This window comes from Dermacentor andersoni, chromosome 7 (assembly GCF_023375885.2).
Source record: "Dermacentor andersoni chromosome 7, qqDerAnde1_hic_scaffold, whole genome shotgun sequence".
In the NCBI taxonomy this organism is placed as follows: domain Eukaryota; kingdom Metazoa; phylum Arthropoda; class Arachnida; order Ixodida; family Ixodidae; genus Dermacentor; species Dermacentor andersoni.
In genome coordinates this window covers 152,231,230-152,247,000 of record NC_092820.1, presented here as the reverse complement: position 1 = coordinate 152,247,000, position 15,771 = coordinate 152,231,230, and the positions used below count along the sequence as shown (strand labels likewise).

Genomic DNA, 15,771 nt, shown 5'->3' with positions numbered 1-15,771 from the left:
GCTCAACATAATTGATGATGTACAGTGTTCAATGGTGCAAGGGCAAGTTATGGCCAAAGAGCACCAAGAAATGGTATTCTGCAATCATTGGACTGATGAATAGCGATGTACATGTAACATGGTTGTATAGAGGCCTAAAATTGACCGCTGTGTAAATGCATAAAACACATGCCGTACTTTCAATCAGACTATGGCAATGACTTCTGTGAGATGTGCTATGTGTATAGATGACTTATAAACTTAAAACATTCAATTAATAATTTTCAAGCAGCACTACTGCCTCAACAGGGCCCTTAATTGTATGCATGGGCTTGGAGGTGTGCTATAGATACTACTGCTGTAACATAGGCCTATATTAAGAGGCCGTGCTATGGATCGCTTGGGTACAAAACTAGTACACGAAAATCATAAAAAAAAAAAATCAAACTGATGTAACACCAAAGAGCGTATCTTTGCTGAGGAACAATGCTGGGTGCAATGGTATACGCTGTCTGAATGCAAGAGAAAACTGCTTTTCTCTTTGATCTTTTACTTCGCAACATTCTAGGTTGACGTAATTGTGCTTGAAATACTGTATACGAATAAGATACGAAATGAGTCAACAATGAGCATGAATAAGAGAGAGAATAAACATACATAAGCAACCTTAATTATCAAATCGTCTGAATCGCCATGTACACATGTTGACCTCGTCTCCTTTAGCGTCGACGCTTGGTTGACCCTTTTCTTTTTGGGGGTTGCGCCAGTGCTTGGTAATGTATGAACAAAACGACTCAAAAGAGAAAGAAACGAACGTCGTTTAGTCTACTATGCTAGCCGACAGGATGGCCATACAAGTTGTACCTTTTCATGCTTCTTTGTGGGCGGCTGAGATGCTTTACGTGTTGTTATATTTCATTTATTTATTTATTTATTTATTTATTTATTTATTTATTTATTTATTTAACAGGGAAACAAAGTCGGCCCAAAAGAGGTCGAACGAGATTTGTCAGGAGCTGTGCGGGCCACTGAGAATGGCATGTTTATTATGCATTGCGCACCGGTCGCGTAGTAAAAAACTGTGGAAACGGCTGCGTTTTACACCCGACGCACTAACGTCCATCGTTTCCTGAACTAGTGAAGAGCGACTGATTCTACGTCTGTTCAACAACCGCAATCGAGGCGCACGACTTTCTTTCTTTTTTCTTAACGCCAGCCACGCAACACAAAGCACATGCCCTTTCAGCTACGGACAGACGCATGCACCTCGGTCGTCGATTGCACTCACGTAAGTCGCTGTCGACCGGCCGAATATGTTCTTCCACATATCTTCTCAAGACTTGCTGGCAGCGTTCTCCGAGCGCTTGCCGCTGCTTGTGTGCACGTGTGTGTGTGTGTGAAGGCCGTCTGTTCCAAATACAGAGGGCCGGAGCGCGACGCCGGCGTCTGTTTCGTTGACCTCATAAAAACCGCTACTGCGCGATGTCAAATAGACGACGGTCGCCGTTGTCCGGAAGCAGACGGCGGAGGATCGGCAAGCCGGTGCCATCCTGTGCAATGAGAACCGGGGGTTGCCCCTCGCTTTCTCCGGGCGCCGGCGAGCGGCTCCTGAGTCCTTTGAACGCGAACGTGGCGCTGTTCCGATACTCGATAATAGCCAGTTTACGTTTCGATCGCGATTTCGAAAAACAAGCCGTGTCGTCACGCCTGCTGACGATTCGCGACGCGCGCGTTCTTTAAACACGATAGTTTTGTCCACGTGTTTCTGTTTGCTCCGTTAGCCGTGGCTACTCCGTAATCGCGGAGTTACGCGCCTCAATCCCTCACACGTGCATAATGAATTACAGCATATCATAATGTGGCGAATTCAAAAAGCGCGCCAAATTCCTTGGTTTAGGTTTTGTTTAGAAGTCATGGGGCGTGGGTAAGTCTAATAGTTGTCGAAAAGGCGCCGCGCGCTCTAAAGGAATCGACAGCTAGGGTTACAATTAGTACGGGCACTCTAGAAGGAAGCTATGCGCGGAGTGAAAACGAAAGCACGATTTATACAGCGCGCGTTCGGCGTGCTTTCGGCGACATACGGTCATACGGGCTCATGACTACTGCAACTATGCATGCACACCAGGCTGACCGGCGCGTACGTCGACGGTTTGTGACCATTATAAAAAAAAAAGAAAGACCCGGATAGATAACTTGTGAAAGAACCCTGAGAACAAGAAGAGGGGAAAAAAAAGAACGCTCCCCGTTTGGCGCGCATATTGAAACGGTCACCCGGTAGCCCTAAAGGAGGGTTTAACTGGCGATTTCTTTGCGTGTTATCTGATAGTTATCTGATAAAGCGCAAAAGAAAACGTAATAGAAAATGTCTTGGCCGCTGTGTTGAACTGATGAAACTAGTAGTGAAGTGCAGAACCTCCTAAGCTAGTCAGAAAGTGCAGAAAAATCAGTTGGACCTGTAGACTTGCCAAAATCGGACTTGAGCAAGTTCTCTCCGAAGTAGACACTTGGTGTGTGAGTCTATGTTTCTGTCCATGTCCAGCCTTCCTCGCACAGTTTAAAATTGACTTCGAGCCACCATCTGAGGCCACTACAACCAAAACTGCCGGAGCATTCTTTTTAATAAAGTTTATTTTCTTCATCTGATCTCTCAGAATCTCAGGCTCATGGACTCGTGCTTACTCGGGCTCAATCAGAATCGATAGAATCGCAAACCAACTCAGACTCGCGGGATCATAGTCTCAACCCCATTTGTCATATTCACTCAGCGTCACAGCGACTCAACCTCACATACAGGCTTGTGCACATAAAAACAATTGGAGTCTAATTTTATTTAGACTGACTGGAACTCCCTCAGACTTGTACAAGTTTCAATTCACTGGGACTTGTACTGCGACTCAGGCCTGCCTCAACTTGTTCAGATTCACAGGAGGGAGTTCGAGTGAGCTAACTTGTCTATATATGCAGATACTTAAGAAATATTCTTCTTTTCTTCCTTGTGCCGGATGACTTTTTCTCCGAAGAATGCAGACAAAGAACAAGACAGTGGAAGGAAAGTAAGCCGTAAAATCAACTGTTTTAATTAGGTACAAGCTTGCAGCTTTTGCATTGTTTCTCGTCTCCCTAGGTTGTGATCAACTTCAGCTCGGTTGAATACTGTAATTCGCTGCTAGTGCACAGCCTGCCCAACTGTCTGCCACAGCTATGTGGTTGTAATTGTAGAGACCTCAATCCTGGCATATGTATTTAGTTTTTATGGCATGTACCACATTTTTCGTACTGCCCACTTGGCTTAGTTCAAGCTGAAAATAAAAAGCTTTTTCTTGGTCTGTACTCCTATTTTAAAAAAAGGTGGTGCACAGCCATAATGCAGTTGATTTTGTAATAAAAACCTTTCATAATGCAAACCACGAACGTTTCGTTGCCACATACCTCTTTTGAACTGGCTCCTATATGGATGTTATTTCCTTGTTTGAGAATACAGCCATCCAGTGACAATGCCCAGCTTTGCAGCAATCTGTTGTTTGTATGTATTCAATGGTGATGAATGTTGCAGCTCACTGATATCGGTATATGCAAAGTGTGAAGAGTGTCAGCAAGCAATGGATTGCTTCAATGAATTGTTTCAGTGTTCCTGTGTTTCGAAATGTTGATTAACTCACCCTCACGCTGCGATCTGCTAGATTCATCGTTAGCTCAGATAGTACAGCAACCGTCCCAGAAAGGTGGTCCCGGGTTCGAACCCTAGAACAGGACAAACTTTTGCTTCAACTGCGAAGCTTTGTTTCTGAGAAACCTGTAAGGGTTTGCTTTGTAGCTTTGTCCTGCACTTGGAAGGATGAGAATATTTCCCTTCGATGGACTGAGTGTTTGACAGAACAGGGCTGGTATTCTCACTTGTTTGCTTTTAGGCACGCAACCTTTTGGCGAGATTTCGAGCAACACCTCAACGGGCGTGCCGGCGCCAGTAGGTGACATCATTCTTGGCACAGTTACTAACAAGCTGTCTCATCACAGTTCCAGGCATGCAGATATTCGGTGCGTCCAGTGCTAGTCACAAGAACGACCGAGAACACCTCATCTGCATCCTTCAGCATACATGCTCCACCTCACCAACAAATCCATGCAGTTCAGAGACAGCTGCAGGTCGCATAAGCCAGCCTGGAAAAAGAACCACCAGAACTCCCTTAATTGTCTGTTTCTCACTGCCATCCATGCATCATCAAGTGAATTGAAGTTTCACGCAAAGATTATTATAGCACACTCTTCGTTTCTCTAGAAGATGCAGCCGACTCTCGTCACTGATTGGCTGAGCCATTGCCTTTGCTGTAGTGCACGCAACTGGTAAAACGGGAGTATAGAGATCAGCAGGCACACAGCGCAATACATGAAAAAAAAAAAGGGAAGTATTTACTTGTATGTACAAAAATTAAAAGACCAGGTGTTTTTTCAAAACACAGGAGCAGTGGGACACTTCAGCGGTTCTTCACGGAGCTGGTCTGGAAGCTCGGGACATACTCCATCACGAAGGTCCTGCACAAATAGTGCAAAGATTACTTGGTGATACTTTGTTTTTCAATGAAAATGTACAGAGTTTATTTACTCCCAGCCCACACACACAGCAAAGGAGACAAGTGTATTAGAAGTGCATAATTGCAAGATATATTTATACTGCTAATACGAACAAAGCAGAAAAAAAAGGTATACTTCAGCGATTCCTCCAGTGTTGAACTCATTTACTGGGACAGCAGCAGAGTTTCGTAGTGAACACCACCATGTTCTCAAGAATGTCCTTGCCATTGTTAGGATCGGCCTGCAGGGGTAGTGCTCTGCAAAACTATCTCAGCCCGCTGCAGGTGCTTCGATCGATCCACGGTGGTGACGCCCTTCAGAGAACCAGCGAGGCAACAGTGCTAACCGACCATGAACTTCCTTTGGAGAACTGGAGACTACGACAGCAGGACTGGCCACGTTTGGCACCCCGTGTATTGTTGGTTGATTTGCCGGGTCTTCATGGTGCTACTTCAGTGGCAAGAAGAGCTTCCCTAACAAAAGGGTGCTTTGCGGTACGTGGGCCCCAGGATTCGTCACAGTCTGCTGACACGCGTGGCGACTACAGGAGAAAGGCAGCTCTCGAATTTAGAGGCGCCGGCTGGGGTCAGGCGTGACCACCTGGCTACGGGGACGCGCTCAACTCGGGTTCTGGGAATCCAAAGTGCGTACGTGTGTGTGTGAGCCCTCCTCCTCCAAGTCGGGTCGACTACGCCCCAACGACTATGGACAGTCCGATTGGACAGCCGTTTCCCTCACCTAGGGATTTAGGGAGAACGGAGTGTTTATAAGCGGCTGTTTGTCGGCTGCTAGGGTGTGCTCGTCTGTGTGCTCTGTGATCGTGTTCGTCATTGTGCTCGACCAGCAGTGTACTGGGTGTGTTTGGAGCTTCGTGCTCGCATGCTGTATGCTTCGTTTTGCGGGCTCCATTTGGGAGTCACGCTAGACTGTGTAAATGTATCCCATGTTCTAATGTAAATAACATGTAAATAAATCCTGCTCACTTAGTCCTGTCCTCCCAAGTTCCTCCCTACGACCTTCAACCCTTACAAATGGTGGCAGCGGTGAGATCGTCCGACAAATTTTACACCATGCATACGTCATCATCTCTGTTCTTTACACATTTTGACAAAAAATCCGAGAACACACCTAAGCACTTCTTATGAGTTGTCAATGCGAAAGCATTTATGTCCAATTAAACGCCACTGAGCGGTCCTTCGAGTTATGAACTCCTTGCGTGCAGGTGAGCATTGAGATGCTTGGTGAGTTTTGATTTGGCTTTACCAAGGCACAGCTAGAATGCAGGCAAAAGCTCGCACAGACAAGGAATGCACGGATAACACAGGCTTCCGAGAGCGAGGGTGACGTGGAGTCGCAACGATTCCCTCTCCCTTCATGCAATGCCACGGCAGCAGGTGTTCCCTTTCGCTTGCTCTCTCACTCTGCTCCATCGAGGCCTGAGTCAGCACCACGAGCGCACTTTGCGTGCTTGTCACGTGGTGTTGCAGTTCATGGAAAGTTTCGCTGCAACAGACACTGCCTCATTTTTCACCCAATAGGCCATTTGATGCTTTCGCGTCAAACATATGGATCATGTTCCCTGTTAGTAGGAAAGAGGGATGATGTTCTCTACCTTGTATTACATGTATTTCAGAGGCCCGTTGTGACCTCTGAAATACAGGGAGAGAAGCCACAAATCTTACAGTACGTTTGGGGCATGAGACACCACTCAAATTACCATATGCCAGAGCTACACAGTAGCTCAGCAGCTAGTGCATCCAGCTCCTAAGTGCAAATTCCCACAGGGGCACGAGTTCGAATGTCAGAGGGTGCTGGGCAGAGTTCCGGTTTTCTCTGCTACTATATGGTGAGAGTACTAATCAGAACGAATCGAAGGCACACATACCTTGCTCGATCAGCCATCTCGGATGCCTCCCACCTTGGACTGTACGGGTAGTCCGTGCAGGTAATGCTGTAGGGCCATCCACAGCTGGTGTGGTACGCCGATTGAAACGTCAGGGACGGCTTGTCTTGCGGGAAAGTCCGCGGGATGGCAACTGCAGGAGAGGCAGGCGTCTTACACGATTGTTGCACGAACGTAGTCGTTACAATTGTCACAATTACCAACTGGGAAACTAGGTGCTCAGGAAAGCATCTAGCAACTGATGCATTGCAGTCAGATCTCATTATAACGAAACTGCATCCTGCATGAAGCTGAAATGGGCAAAAAACATTTCAGGTCTACTTCGTGATATCTGACAACTTGTTATATCCGTTATCCCACAATATAAAGATTTAATGGATATAATGAATTACCGAATTAATGAAGCATATCTAAAATGTTTCTCGCCAATATCATCATATATTGAATACAACCTTAAAACAAATATTGGATATAATGTCCTTTTCCTGTCAGACGTGACTTTGTTATAACAAGATTCGAGTATAACATAAGCTACATCTGAGACAGCCTTTGTCTTGATTATTGGCACAAAAGAGGCCAGTGGCTGGGACTGCAGCATATGGCATAGCGATATGCTCACTTTTCACAAACTGATCGGATGAAGGGATGCAATTCTGACAGGAGCTTGATCATAGAAGACAAAGTTGAGCAGAATATGTTTTTCCGGTGGGTAAACACTTGTGTAATGGTTAACGTAACACTGATTAGTGGCTATACTTCAAGGTGAGCCTGCTTCGAACCAGAGCTTTTATTAGTTTCAATGCTGTTTGGGCCACTGTTTGGAACAGTTATAAGAGTCAGCAATGAAAAACTGCTCACTAAAACATATCCAAATTAGCCTATTTTTTTAAAGACATGTGCACACCCTGTGTTGTCTTAGATTTTGGCAATGCTGGAATGCGAATAAGTTTATTAATACTATTACGTATGCAGCACTACTCAGCACACCACCTACGCTATTACTAGCAGCAATTTAGCAGATGATGCCCTCAATCAAAATTGTTTGCTGGGTTACCCTAATGGAAGAAAGAAAAAAAAAAGTATTCCAGAGATTGACACTTTCTTGTATTCCTCGCTGCAAAATAAGATACTCACTGATTAGGATGAAAAAGAAGTCATCATGCTCGAAGAGAAATGACAGACTTGCAAATCCCTCTGCGTCAAACTCCAAAAGGTTCCTGCAACATGAGCAAAGGCCAAGGCAGTTTTGAGAAAACAAGGTGATTAAGCTAGCAAAAACTAATGAACTGCGACATGAGATAGTATTAGACCTTATCTGCCAATCTGACAAAAAGCAATGTTGATACGTGGTGGTATGACATTACAATATTTAATTATTTGAAATGCTGCTCACCCCAATAATTAGGATTTTGGCAGTGTGGAAGAGATTACACATTCAGAAGACAATGAAACCAAGCACACACAGTTAGCAACACCATTTATTAAAAACAAATAAATTTGTGTTCAACAACACAAGTAAACGTAACAAACCGATTTGACAGTCTTCACAATTCTAGTGGATCCTGGAATCGATACAAATCATTTTCGCTCAATGACATGAGCATAAAGATTATTCCATTTGTTGACAGTGTGGTCTCTACCCACTTTATCACTTGAAAACTTAATAATAGTGGTCTGATTCGAACGCATTATCTCTTAAGCATGAGCACTGCCTTGAAGTGCAGGATGACAAATTTGCACACTCACGTGCCTGATGAGCTGTGACACTCTTACACACCCAGTGACAAGCCAGGAATTCAGGAAAAAGCAACACCGCACTGCTCCGTGTTCTGTGCCTCTGTGCAAAACGTACTTCCCGAGGAACAATATTCAAAAAAGGTTGCTTCTGCTGCAACTTCGCAAAAATGAGTGAACATATGTGGCTGACACATCTGCATAAATTCTACTTCATTTAGGGCAGTGGTGCATTTTCCACTGTATTCTTACATTGTGACCAATTTAAAGGCTAAGATTGCCTTGGAACTTGTGGGAACTGGCATCAGGGGTGCTGCTTTCAAGGCCTGTGCTCCAAGTTTGAACTTAAAAGTATTAAAACAGTAGTAGCGGTGCTCCGCATGCAATGTACAAGAGGATGCACCACACTTAATCTCCTGTATCAACGTCTATGGACTGTCCAAAGGACTGTCCACTGTTCATGCTAAATGTACCTCGGGGATCACACCTAAAAGTGTAACATAACTTGGACCACGTACTAGTGCCGCCTGTGTGTCCCACACTACGAAGGTGCTTTTGATTTTTTATGCAAGACACTGCTATTTAGATACTTCAATTCTGCATGTTTTGTGTCTATTGTATGTCTTGTATGTATAATTTCGTCTATCACCACGTTAACCTGGAGTAGCATGCAGTTTTCAGTAGGGACCTTCTCTCTCTCCTCCAGCAATAGGGCACTGGCATGCCCCAGGAATGCAGCATGGCATCAGCACTGCATTCTGTGTAATGATGGTAGAAAGTTGCGAACTTTGTGCGATACGCAACCTATGAGCTAATTGAGTTTTGGTGAGGCATAACTGTACAAGCACTGCCTTGCCATGGCGTAGAAGCTTTGTGGGAGCTCAAGGTTTGCCACCTCTTGTAGCAATAACCCTTCATTGCAGATTTCGTGCGCTATTTGCATGCCTGCTCGTACGCGGCCAGATGCATGTAAAGACCGACTACAGTGCTTGTACATTTCTCGGTGATGCGGTGACAGAATGACACTACCCACGAAGTGACCAAATATATCACGATTCATGCAGTCGAACCTCGATCGCGCATATAATGAATCATCAGTGACAACGAAGTAAATCTAAAGTTTTTCTCACCAGTCTCGGCATGTAATGAATACACACTGGTAATGAATATTTTATATAACAGGTATTTAGTGTTGAATGTGGATTTGTTGTGGTGAGGCTCAACTTGTATACTGATTGTACTGATACTAATTGTAGCTTACGAGTGAGTAAGGTGATGTCTCCACTGGCATGCATTGACTGTCACTGCAACAAGCTGTGTTGCTAGTGTGGTTTGTGATCTGTCAAAACAAAAGCTCAACACTGTTGCATGTAACACTTGTTTGGCAACTTGTCACAGGGCCCTTGCATTTCCTTTTTTTGCTTCAAGAAGGAAGGCTGTGCTTGAAACAAAAGTTCATTCGGGTACCTGTGATATTTTCAATGCTCATCTAATTGTGACTAAGGCAAGGAACAACTCAATTCAGCATTCAACATGGCGATCATACCTGCCGAAGAGGTTGAGGAAAGCTGCCACGTACTCCTTACGCTTGGCAAATGATGTTGACACCTGTTCAACCTGAAAAAAAAAAAAAAAAGACGTCCAGACAAGAACGCAGACTGGAGAATGTGCCCATCATATAGGGAGAAACATGAGCATGTTTAAAGGAGCACCGACGTATAATTTTACAAGTTGTAGAAACTCTAACCATGTGCTTCTTGCACATAAAAGGATTAGATTTAGCATTCACAAAGGTTGGGAAGCACTTATCACATATTGCAGTTTGATACTAAAAGTGGCACTGGAATCATCAACTGGTACCGTTGGTCTCCTACACAATTGTGACATCATGACACACAGCAAGATTTACCGAGGTATAGGCAATAAGGCTACAACTTGTGGACAACATCTTGTGGCAATGTTGAGAAAGCTATGGAGGCAAAGTGCTCACAAGTAAGAGCACCCCTGAAATAAGTCTTGTATTCTCATCCGCGTTAGTGTAAGCTGGGAAGAGAAGACAAACATATTGTTTACGACAGCAAAATAAAACAGAATACAGCATTGAATTTCACTGAAGCTTATTTTTTTTTCTTGCATTTCAGCAAATGGCAAACAGTCACATGTGGAAGATACGCTGACTCGGTATCTGCTCCAAGAAACCAGAAACGCTGTCAAATTCTGCCATAATTCTTGGCACAGTAACACAAGTATGTAAAAGCTCCACCCCTGCAGCTTTTTGTTATTGTCACGTCATTGTCACAGAAGGATGTCCATGAATATAGGTATGATTATGTTGCTCATAGAAAAAAAAAACTAAAACAATAAAAGACTGAAAACTGTGCTGTGCTGTGCACATTTCTTATGGCTGTGCCCACATCTGTCAGTAGCAGCGATCACAGGAACAAAGTTAGCCGGTGTATCGTGCTGCTGTGATGTATATACTTCCTGGGTACCGAAAAAGAAACTGGTTTGTGGAAACAAGAGTTACAGTAAATTGTTTAGAGTTGTCTGATGCTCGACAGTATGTTTTTCGATTCAGAGGGACTGGTGATACATCTAAGGCAGAAAAGTGACAAGTTCCAAATGCTCATGTCAGCACTCCCGTAACCCTTTGAAGAACAACTCCAGTGAAATTTCACTTTGGCTAAATTGGAAATATAAATACCAAGTAGCACACACTATTGAAACAATCCTGGCAAAGCTGCAAGGCTGGTAATTGTCTAATTGTCTTATTAGAAGCCTCTAAGGTGGTCTTGAACCATCCCTCGAGCTAGCTGAAAAAAACTCATCCCGCGGATAGCATATGCTGCTGCATATGCCGAGCCAAATTTTGCACTCGTGCAAGGTGCGTGGGGCTCACAAGCAGAGCACTAAGTCACCGTTGTTTCTCCACACGCTGGCATCACTTGCGCTATCAACAGCGGGACAGCATGATGACCACGGTGCCGACGCCTCAAGAGTCCATATAATTCTGTTGTAAGAACACTATGCACTCAATACCGAAACTCAGTGAGAAAAAAATATTTTTTAACACTCGTCCATAAAGGATTAATAAAGCAATGGATCCTGGGTCACCTTCTTTTCAAGCAACTCCTTGACCTGTGGCACGTAATCCATGAGGCAGCTGTCCTTGTTGAAGGCTGGGAGTTTCACCGCCAGAGAGCCACCAAGTGCCCTATGTTCAAGTGCGAAAAAAGTAAGGATGCCCCTTTTTACAGTGGCCTTGGGTCAGCAACTTGCATCTGGTACGATTGTTTGTGCCCCAGTTGGAAAAGGGAGAGTTTCACAACAGGGAGTTTTAGAAGTGCTGCAATGAAAGTATGTGCATGCTACCCACGCTGCAAACAAAAAGAACCTGAGCCAAGTTTTTTTTATGTGCTTGTGTAATATTATAGACTCTGCCTTTTGGGTGCACTAACGTGCTCATGACACATTTCTAGAAATCCGTAATGAATTATTCTTGTTTTTTTGTTTGTTTCTTTCTTTCCTTTTTTATTTTTTTGAGCTGAACATAAGGATGCTGGTTGACTGATGCATATAACAGCATGTCTTTTTACATGAGCTGCGTCCAAAACTCATTGTACATAAACTGGGTGCTAAAAATGGATGCCTTTTGTCACAATGGCTCCATGTGAGCAACTCTTGTTTCGACATCATCGTTGGTGTCCCAATTGGGGAAGAAGAAAGTTTAACCCTTTCAGAGTCACTGACGTACTCGTACGCTCTCCACTCGGATGTGCACACTAACGCTAAGTTGGTGAGCTCCAAGGTGGTTCTGCCATCTGTTGTATACTTCCAGAAGCACATTTTCTCCTCTCTCTGGGTTTGCTCAGTCTGGGTTTTTTCGATGCTTGTGTCACTTGTTTCTAAATCTCCCTAATAACTTTTTCTTTTTTGGGGGGTGCTAGAAGCAAAGATTTTCCTTGATAAACGCATATAACAGCATGCCTTTTTCACATGAGGTGTCCAAAACATGCAGGAAACAAACCTGGTGCCTCAGGTCATAATTGCCCTGTGTGAGCAACTACCATTTTGGTATCATTATTTATGTCATAATGTAGATAAAAGAGAGAGTTTCAGAATAGGGAGTTCTGGAAGTACACATCCGATAGTCAGCAGACATTATCCAAGCCAAGTTTGGTTTCTGTGCTTGTGCAGTGGTATTACTATCATCTGAGTGCACTAAGGTGCTTATGTTACTTGCTTCTAAAACTCCACAACAGCATTTTTTTTACATGTGTATGTGGGTGCGGAAAATAAGGATCTTGCTTGGCTTACGCACGTAACAGCACATCTTTCTTACATGAAGCATGTGGGATGCTATTTTTCAAGCTGCTTTTCTGAAAGAAATGGTGCGACTGCTCAGAATAATTTCTACAGCAAAACAGTTCAGAAGGTGTAGGGTGAGTGACAAGGTGATGTAAAAGAATCTGACTAAACAGAGTGAACCAGTGAGAATATGAAGGGAAACAGCTAATCAACATTCGAACTACTACTGCTAAAGTAAGAGCTGTAGCACGACTTGATGATGTGTGCTAATCATTAGTTCTTGTGTTCAAGAAAGCGTCACATGGTACATTTTCAGTTCACTGCGGGAAGCAGGAGCACTTGCCAGTCTGGAATGCAAATTGTGTTTCCTTTCATATTTGTCCGCTGTGTGCACGACAAGCTCAACCTCACTACTGCCAAGAACAATGAACAATGCAGAGACATCAGTGAGAAAGAACTTCAATGCTTACTCAACACGTGGTGACAGAAATAGCTGTGGCAATATGCGGCTCCCCTCCGGACTTTGAAATGTGACTTGCAGGACGGCCATGTCTTCGGAGAGGTTCTCCTTTTTGGGGAAGAAGTGTGTTCCACCACTAAGCAAGGTTGATACACTGTTGAACACATCACGCCTTAAACACTTTCCTATATTGAAAACAGTGCAAACACACAGGACAAGAAATATAAAGAAACAGTGCTGTGAGTACCTTCCTTACTCGTTAGTTTATGCTATTTTCACTCTAAATACATCTGACCAACTAGTCCAACAGCAAGCTCTCTCAATCAAGCACATTTCAAAAATCTGTATTTTTAACTCTACTGCATTTACTAGCATAATGTCTATTGATGCACAAAACTTACGCACCACCTCACTTAGGAGCTCAGAAACCCAGAAGAAAAAAAAAATGTTTTATCGATGGGCATTTGTGTCAATGCTTGTAAGATGGCAGGCTAAGTTCAATGGTGGCAACAGCTAAAGTAAAAAAATCTTTTTTTTTTAATTACGGGGTTGTACATGCCAAAACAACAACACAATTGCAAGGCACATGGTAGTAGGGGACTCCATATCAATTTAGACCACCTGGGGATCTTTAACGTGCACCTAAATATAAGTACACAGATTCTTTTTTTACATTTCACCCCCATCGAAATGTGGCTGCCGCAAACTCGAGTCCGGTAACGCAATGCCATAGCCACTGAGCTACTACTGCGAGCGCAATAAAAAGTAGACAGTAAAAGTTTTCCTAGGGGGTCATCAGCAAGTGCGTATACTCATAGCAGTAACAGCCCAGTACATGGTGTGGCAGTAATAAGCTTGGCTCATGCAAAGTCTGCACACTTTGTTCAAATTTCTAAAGCGGAGTGCAGGTCTCACATGAGTAAATACGGTATTTTAAGTAAAGCAGCCATTTTATGAAACACTGAACAACGTGTTGTCACCTGCTCTTGCTGATACTGGCTGAATGCTTGTAACGTAAGACACAGTTTGCTACTGCAGTGACATAACTGTAAAGCTTGCCCACAAGTCGGAGAAGTTAAATAAACCATGAAACATGATGAACACAGAGCCATAGCAGGTAAATGTTGCACAAGTAGGCTTTCTTAGCTGCTCTGCCAAACACAGTACCTGAACCTGAAGCTAATGGCACATGGCAATGCTGCAGATTCTCATCACTTTAAACAAACAAACAAAACAGCAATCATGAAATGGCAAGAACAACCTTTGCGAACACGGGAGGGAGTTTGGAGAAGTCGATGGGCAACGTGATCCAGAACCTTACTGGACTCCCAGGATTCTGTAACAGAATCGAGCAAAACTTGTTCACTACACTGCGCCTGCAACAGCGACTTGTTCACATCTATGAGAACAATGACAGAGCGGCAAGTTACCTTTTTGTTGAGGTGCACCTGTATGTTTGACTCGGCAATGTCGGACTGGTGGACTAGAGAGGAGTACTCGAACTGCAGCCTCGGTGAATCGTCGAGCATTGACACCTGGTGCTTGCGGTACTGCTCCAGCAACTCCTGGATTACATTTGTCAGTGCTTCGTCGTCGTCGGAGTCCCAGTTGCAGAGGCTCTTTTGGAGACAACAAGTGGTTACGAGGGGAATTAAGTGCAGGTAAATTATTTCAATCAAACATTATTATGAGTTCACAGTGGTAACAAATTGGGGAATACACTAGGAGCAAATCCTAACGTTACAAACTGCGGGAGGGACCTCCTGGATTAATAGATTAAGAAACGTAATACAGCTAATACAGAATACAATACTTAAATCAAGACGCTGACAGTTACAAAAACAACACCAAACAATCTGATACTGTTTTGACAAGCGATAAAGAAGGTTACGAAGAAATGAGATCACTGATACGATGAATTCGATAATACATGGAACTCTTGGACTTTAGCTACATCCTTGGAATCTTTGCACAAAAACAGTCTTTTTTTATTTTTTTTATTTCAAATAGCAACAAAGCACATAATTAGTCATGTGATGCAAACGAGGCAAACTTACGGGCACTTCCTCTATGTTTGGCAGGAATGATGTATCGTCGAAGATAAAATCTGGCGGAAGATCTGGCTTGTGTGCTTGAAAAATTACTTCCCCTGATAAAAGACCAGCATGCGCGTGCGCGTATTAGTGATGAACAGTTAATAACACGCCAACATAAACGCCTAGCAAACTCGCCGCACTGATTGCATCTAGGAGGATAAATAAATAAACGCACATGTCACAGTCTGACCGGCATAGGGCAGGGATATCTTGAACCTGTCGCAAAGTTGCTTGGTTCCATCCTTTGGACCCCTACGAATGCAAGAACACGGGTTCAAAAAATTCAAATTCTGTTCCTACAGCAATGCACAGCATGCGAACGCACGAACAGCGTTTACATTAGTAACGCACACCAATGGACCAAAATATGCAGTGCGTTGTAACAACCTCGCAAACCCGCACGCATTGCAGGTTTAGTACGTTAGGTAATACGCCCATTTACCCGTGGCTAGCGCTGACCAGGCGGATCGGGTGCGGTGTTGTCAGATTTTGCATCGTATGTTCTAGAAGATTCTTCAGGTAGCAGCGAACCCGAGGCGCGAACACAGTGTCCATTTTCAGTTCTGTCGACGGGACCGACCCCTTCGAGATACCCGAACCCCTCTGGGCGCACAGCTCGCTCACTCGCTCCCGTGTTTACCTTCCTCTACGTTTCCGTCTGCTTGCTCAAATCGAGTACGAAGCCAGATGACAAGACCGACCAGTATCCAGCTAGTATCCGA

General features: G+C 44.0%; 1 protein-coding gene and 1 long non-coding RNA gene across 4 annotated transcripts; one reads left to right on the top strand and one right to left on the bottom strand.

Moving 5' to 3' along the window:
* Window positions 1–3,033: 3,033 nt before the first annotated feature.
* Window positions 3,034–15,718, bottom strand: LOC126533560 (BRISC and BRCA1-A complex member 2-like). 3 transcript variants are annotated; one of them, XR_008613020.2, is made up of 12 exons: window positions 15,492–15,718; window positions 15,225–15,301; window positions 15,011–15,102; window positions 14,384–14,572; window positions 14,215–14,289; window positions 12,964–13,061; window positions 11,300–11,399; window positions 9,732–9,802; window positions 7,586–7,668; window positions 6,434–6,584; window positions 4,391–4,509; window positions 3,034–4,137 (listed from the first exon to the last, which is right to left on the bottom strand). XR_008613020.2 is itself a non-coding variant. In XM_050180718.3 (11 exons), exons 1-11 carry the CDS (start codon window positions 15,602–15,604, stop codon window positions 4,452–4,454), a joined length of 1,107 nt encoding a protein of 368 aa, XP_050036675.1. In that variant the 5' UTR covers window positions 15,605–15,718; the 3' UTR covers window positions 4,369–4,451. The 3 variants fall into 3 exon arrangements, 2 of the variants coding, with proteins under 2 accessions (XP_050036675.1, XP_050036676.1); XM_050180718.3 differs by lacking the exon at window positions 3,034–4,137 and having other exon boundaries at window positions 4,369–4,509; XM_050180719.3 differs by lacking the exon at window positions 3,034–4,137 and having other exon boundaries at window positions 4,369–4,509; window positions 12,964–13,058.
* LOC129385550 (uncharacterized) lies at window positions 4,450–10,564 on the top strand. The gene is made up of 2 exons (XR_008613021.1): window positions 4,450–4,536; window positions 10,327–10,564. It is a non-coding gene; the product is annotated as an uncharacterized lncRNA (long non-coding RNA).
* Window positions 15,719–15,771: the final 53 nt, after the last annotated feature.